This window comes from Condylura cristata, unplaced genomic scaffold, assembly GCF_000260355.1.
Source record: "Condylura cristata isolate star-nosed mole 26May11 unplaced genomic scaffold, ConCri1.0 scaffold00032, whole genome shotgun sequence".
In the NCBI taxonomy this organism is placed as follows: domain Eukaryota; kingdom Metazoa; phylum Chordata; class Mammalia; order Eulipotyphla; family Talpidae; genus Condylura; species Condylura cristata.
The window spans coordinates 18,865,922-18,872,328 of NW_004567133.1; the positions used below are offsets into that span (position 1 = coordinate 18,865,922).

At 68.4% G+C, this 6,407-nt stretch overlaps 1 protein-coding gene across 1 annotated transcript in view; it reads left to right on the top strand.

Annotated features, from left to right (window-relative positions):
- Positions 1–233: 233 nt before the first annotated feature.
- The window catches only part of LOC101630014 (periplakin), a 20,777-nt gene continuing 14,603 nt past the window's right edge, over positions 234–6,407 (top strand). The window contains exons 1-3 of the mRNA XM_012731662.1: positions 234–314; positions 1,114–1,197; positions 1,354–1,458. Of these exons, the coding sequence (XP_012587116.1) occupies positions 234–314; positions 1,114–1,197; positions 1,354–1,458 (270 nt within the window). The remainder of the gene's footprint in view (positions 315–1,113; positions 1,198–1,353; positions 1,459–6,407) is intronic.

Genomic DNA, 6,407 nt, shown 5'->3' on the forward strand with positions numbered 1-6,407 from the left:
GGCGGCCCGAGGGGCAACACGCAGGGTTAGGGCGGATCACAGCGACCACCTGGTCGCCAGGGGAGAGGGACTCTGCGCAGGTCTGGCCTGTCCGGCCTGCGGCCCTGGGGGCAGGAGGCCAGCTGGCTCTGATCTTTCTCCCTGGCACGGAGGTGACCCCGCCCCTGCAGAGCCTGCAGACACCCCGCCCCAGAGGGCCCTGTTCGCAGGACCACCTCCACCGCCAGTCGGACATGGACCTGAGTGGTCGGCCCGCTGTTTCCCAGGCGCCCGCTGTGTGCCCGGCGCGGGCCCGGGCCCGCCTGTGCTGCCAGGCCGGCACTGGGGGACACTGAGGCCACGAGTAAAGACAGCTCCCCCGCACCCCCCCAGGTGGCCAGTTAGGGTCTCGGGCCCTGGGGAGGACCTGGGCCCGCCCCACCTGGCGGGTTGGCAGCCTCCGGCTGCCCGGGGGCCTGCGGGGTGGAGTCCTTGGCCTGCCACCCGGCCCCCCCGCCCCTCCGCCCCCACTGGCCAGCCCTCCGCTCGGCAGAGGGAGCAGAGCTGCAGAGCGAGGTGCCCAGGCCTGGCTGAGTGGCTGCTGTGGCATCGCAGCCTTGCGGGGGCAGCGGGGCCTAGCTCAGGTCACTTGGGCAAGGAGGGCGGGGTACCTGGCCCCAGGTCTAGGACAGCTGCCCCAGGCGCTCCAAGCGGGGAGGGGGGGACCCCCTGCCAGCAGCAGGCTCCCCGGGCTTGGGAGCTGGAAGCAGGAAATGGCCTCTGTCCTCCCTGCTTGTGGTGGGGTCTCTGGTCACAGCCTCTTGCCCAGGGTGAGGGAGCCCCGGTTCCTGCCTCTGGGGGGCCCCGCACTTTGCTCCCCAGCCCGCTGCCCAGTGCCCTGTTGCCTGCAAAGCAGCAGCCTCCTGGGGCCTCCTGCAGCCCTGCTCTGCGGCCCCTTCCAGCCAGGGGCACCTGGCACAAACCTGCCCCTGCCCCTGCCCCTGTGTGCCAGCCTCCCGCCCCTGCCTGCTGTTCCTCCTCTGGACGCTTCGCCCCTCCAGGCTGCCCCGCCCCCTTCCTCCCCCAAGCTGTCCCTGGCCCCTCCTTTTGGTCCTTTGTCCCTCTTATCTCCAGGGCCTTTTGACCCTGCCTGGCCAGATGTCCACCCCCCCAGACTGCTGGATGAATGAGGTGGCCAGCTACGGCCTGCTGGAGGCTGCGAGACTCCTCCCTTAAATGTCCCAGGGGTCACACCGTGTGTCCACTCACCGCGCCCCCCCCCGCGGGGCGAGAGGGCAGCGTCTGTCTCCCCGAGAGGGAAGGGAGCCCCCCGCAGTCCGGCCGACCCCCGCCCTCGCGTGCCGGTGGTGGCAGTTCCAAGCTGGCTTAGGCGTCCTGGAGAGCTCGGCGGCCCCGGCGGGCGCCTCTGGGCAGCCGCAGGAGGGACAGGCCAGCCGGGACGGAGCAGAGGCCGAGACGGTGGGGTTTAGGGGTATTCAGGGGGCCGGGGGCAGCCAAAAGTTCAGAGAGTCCAAACCAGTAGCAAACCCCAACCCCTGACTGCGGAACTGAGGCTGGGGTGTGGGGGGTGAGAGGAGGGCTCAGGACAGCGGGGGGTGTGGGGGTGGCCCTGCGCCTGTGGCTTATACCCGTGTTGTCCTAAGCCAGGGTAACCTCAATTTTAAAAAGCGAACAAAGGAAAGAGACAGCCCTCTGTCAAAGGGCCGAGAGGCCACAGACCGAACCCCAGGACATCCTGGGGGCCCCGAGGGGACGCACCCACAGAGCCAGGCGGCGCGGTGGGGTACGGTGAGGCCTCGGCAGCGCCCGGCCCCGGAGCCAGGCTGGAGCCCCGCGCAGGGCCTCTTGGGCACCCGCCTCGATGTTCACCAGGTGTAGACAGAAGCCGCTGAAGACACAAGGGCAGCCCCGGCCCAGCCCCCGCCGGCTCCCCCAGGGGCGCAGAGGTCACTGCTTGTTTGTGGGTCTCTACCTGTCCTTCTCTCTAAATAAAGCCTGGAGCAGCTGTGCACTGGGACCGTGCTGGAGTTGCAGGGGCGACAGTTTGCCCTCTGCGTGTCTGAGGGAGGTGGGGGGCTGCCCCGGTGAGGACCCCAGGTCCCACCTCTGAGCCCAGGCTGGGGGCGCGGCAGGGCTGGGCACAAGGCCAGGAGCAGGGGTGGGCAGCCAGCAGGAAGCTTCCGGAGGGACAGGAGGAGAGAGGCGGGGAGGCGGGAGGGGCAGGGCGAGCCCACCTGCGCCCATCCTTTCTCGGGCAGCGCCCACCTCTCTCCTGGGCTCAGGTTCAGCCCACACGCAGGGCTCCCAGCTGCTCTGCCCTGGTCCCCTGAGCCAGGAGCAGGGGACCGGCCGGGGGCGGCCCCCCAGCGCCCCCCTGCCGGCAGAGGGGTTTTATCAGATCGTGCATGAGAAACCCGCGGCCCGCCAAGCCGGGAGACCCACCGCAGAGCCCTGGCCGCCCGCCGCTGCCCCCGCTCGCACGCAGACCCTCTGGGCCTTGGCTGTCTGTCCCGGACATGGGCGTTTCGGTTGCAGATGGAAGTGGAGGGAGGGCGGCCAGCCTGCGCCTCCAGGGCCCAAGGTCCTGTCCTGCTGCCCAGCTGAGGGACTGACCCCTGCCCAGCAGAAGATGAGCAGGAGAACTGAGGCCCTCGGCGGGGACGGAGGACTCGGCAGGTAGGGCTGGAGCCTAGGCGGACCCCTCCAGGCCCGCTGTGGCCCTGCCCAGCGCGGCTGTCGCCGGGCTCCTGGCCGCATTCCTGCCCCTCGCTGGGCTTTGTGTCTGGTCGCTGGAGTGGAGGCCTCATGGAGGCAGGGCATAGACTGCTGGGCGGGCGGTCACTTGTGAGCCCCCGGGGCCGGGCCCCGTGGCCAGGGTTGGGGGTGGACAGGACGGGTGGACGCCTCTGGCCTGTGCAGGGCTTCAGCAGAGGCTGCTCCCTGTCCTGGCTGGACCCGACCTGGCCTTGGCGCCCCGGGCACCCATCTGGTCCAGCCCGGTCTCCAGACCCGCCCCGGGCACCTGGGGATCCTCCCGCTGCGTGGGGTGTGTCTGCAGCCCGAGCCTGAACGCACAGGCCTGACCGGGCCTGGGGGTGGGTGGCCTTGGGGTGAAACTCTGAGGTCATGAACGGGGCCTCCCTCAGAGGGCTCACTTCCCCGGTTAATGGCTGGGTGTGGAGGAACTGACTCTAATTACGGGGAAGTTTCTGGCAGAGAGTATCAGTCACGGCCGTCCGTCCGGTATTCCCGGGGTGCTTCCGGTGTGCTGATCCTCCCGGGACTTCCTGCCTCGAGGTGTGGGGCCCTCGGCCGCCCCCACGCCGTGGCCGCACCCGGGCCGGGCCGGGCCCTGGCTGCCCAGAGGAGGCGCTTGACGAGCCGGGCCTGGCCGGAGGACCCCGGCGCGTCTCAGTGCAGCCGCATGTCGGCGCGTGGCCTAGCGTGGCTCCGGCGTCGTGGCCGTGCGATGCCGCCCGGGGCTCGCCCTCGGGGACGCAGGCTCAGCGCTGCCCGCCCGCCCGCCGGGTGAGCGGCCGTGTGCTGGCGGGCTGACGCTTACCAGCCGAGCGTCACTGCAAGCGGTCATGGCTGCAGCTTCCCCGGCTGCAAGGCCGAGTGGGCCGAGGGTGAAACCCCCAACCCAGACGGCCGGTCTTCGTGATTACAGTGGCTGGGCGCTTCCCTTAGTCCTGCCCACGGGGCTATAAACTTTGGGACAACAAACTTACTCATCTTTTGGGGGGCCCTCCTGTCGCCCTTGAGCCCAGGCCTTGCGTAGGCGTGGGGCTCAGTGAACAGGCGTATAGCACACGGACAACTCCTGTCTCTAGGCCTGCCCCGGGCCAGCAAGAGGGGCAGAGAGATGACCAGGTGGCGGGGGTGGAGGTGAAACGGATTCAGCAATTCACTGACTCCCTAAAAATGCTGGAACCCAGGAAGGCGTCTGGGTGGCAGCGGTCCCGGATGGACACTCGCCCTGTCCTGACCGGTTGCCCTGCCCCACCCCGAGGCCAGCCTGTCTGTGGTGGGTGTGGGACAGTGGCCAGGGCGGAGGGAGCAGGTGTTGGGCACCCCCAAAGGCGCTGCCCCGGGTGTTTGCTGCCTGCCAGAGGCCGGCTCATCAGGACAGTCTGCGAGTCCTCACGGTGACTGCCAGCGTGATGACTCAGCCCCAGTCACCCCACTGGTGACACCCTGCCCTGGGATTAATGGTCCCAGCAGAGATGCCAACGAGATATACAGCACCGTGCCTCCCCGGGGTGCGCCCTGGCCCCGGCGCCTGGCCCCCGATGTCTCCTGGTCACGTTGTGGTTGGGTAGCGATGTCCCCTTGTTCTGAGGAGGCGACTCTGGCCTGCTGTGTGGGGTCAAACCCGGCCCTGCCGCTGCCCAGCTGTGTGACCAAGGACAGGCTCCTTAGCCCCTCTGAGCCTCAGTTGTCTTCATGTGGGAAACGGGGAGCTGGGCGCTGTGGCCGACTGGCACACCCTCCAGTCAGTGTCTCCTTGCCGGGGCCCAGCCTGTGCAAGACCCCAGTCAAGGTCACAGGAGCCCCAGGGAATACAGCCCAAGTTCATGGCCTGAGGACTGGGTTAGGAGAAGCCCCCACTGACTCGGAGGCTGCGCCCTCCCGGCGTGAGACCCCAGCTCACGACCCCCCCAACCCCCCCCCCCCCCCCGTGGTGGTCTTGGGCTGGCTGCTCATCGGGCCCCATCTGGTGCCTGCTGAGCGTTTGTGGCAGGTGCCAACGTTCGGTCTGGGGTCACTGGCACCTCAGAGGCCTGGCAGGCGGGCAGGTGGGCGGGGCAGCCTCCTGGCTGGGGAGGGCGGGCCTGCAGGAGAGGTGTGAGGGCTGTGCATTCCAGACATTCCACTGCACCCGCTGAGACAGCCTTACCCCAAAAGGAGGCATCGCCTGGGATGGAGCCTGGGATCTGGGCGGACCTTGAGTACATCACTCGGGCGGGCGACCACGGGCTCACGGGCTGTCCCCTCCAGACATGCCCTGTGCTCCCCAGTTTTCATCTCTGTACGTGGCCAAGAGGGGACAAGTCCCTTGTCCTGCAGGCAGGGACAGCCGGGGGTCTTGGGGTGCTGACTGTTCCCCAGGGCGTCAGGTTGGGTGTCATCTTGGCGGGAGGGAGGGGCAGGGAGTCCCGCGCTGGGGGTGGGGGTGCTCAGCCCTGAGGGGTGAGGAAGGTTGGGCATACCTGGGCCCGTGGACAGGCCTGAGGCAGGTGTCTGGCCACCCTGCGCGTCTGGGGACAGCGACGGGAGTGGGGGTGACCGCTGATGGAGCGTCTGGCCGCCCAGTGAACAGACAGGTGGCCGGCGCCCTGCGTCAGCCCCGAGCCGGGAGTCCAGGGGCCCAGAATCACCTCGCCCACATCACCCCACTCCTGACACCACCCCGGAGCTGTGCTTGGTGCAGACGGGGGTGTGTGCGTGTGCACGGGGGGCCGGCTTCCGGGACACGGTGGGAGGAAGCACAAACTCTCGTGAAGGTCGCTGTGACGGCTGCTTGGGAGAGACGCTTGCGATGCCTCGGGTTGAGGGAAACATCAGAGTCAAGTTCACCAGCCGCTCTGACTTTCTCGAGTGTGGCTGCATGTGGAGCTCCGGCCCAGGTCAGGGCCCTGCGGCCAGGACACCACCCCGGGGCCCCCTGGAGCGGGCGAGGAGAGCTCACGCCACCCCTGGCTGTTGCTGGGACCGGCTCTGTGCAGCCACAGTGGACAAGGCTGTCACATAGTGGACACGGCACCGTGCCCCGAGCCTGGGCCCGGGCGGCCTCGCCCAGAGAGCACCGGGGCCAGCTTGCCAGCTTCACGGTCTCTACCCTCTGGGGTGGATCCATCCTGTTTGTTATTTTAGAGATTTAATTTGTTTTTATATAGAGGAACTGGGGTACAGGCCCGAGGTGCAGGGGGTGAGAGGATTCACCAGAGACAGAAATATACGGCTGAGGGGAGCAGCAGGGACACAGGAGGGGTCTGTGCTCTGGGGGTCACTCCCGGGCCGGGGATCGAACTCAGGCCATCGTGGTGGTAGCGCGAGACTCAAGCCCTAGGCCACCTGCTGACCTCCCGGGGCCCTGGAATCCATCCTTAGTCCTGACTCACACACAGGAAACTGGTCCGGAGAACTAGCAGGGCTGAAGCCGTGGGCAGCCCCCAGCCGCGGGCAGCCCCCAGTGCCAGCTGACCCACTGCCCTCCCTGCAGGCAGAAGGGCCCAGACAGCTGGGACTTGGACCAACAGCGCTGGAGGGGCTGTTCAGGTGTGCTGGGGTCGCTCCTGGCGGCTACACGCTGGGGAGCAGGTCCTCCTGGGGTGGCTGAGCCCAGACAGAGGAGGTGGGGGAGCCAGGCAAGGTGACCGGACTGTGGGCTGGGGACCAAGTCT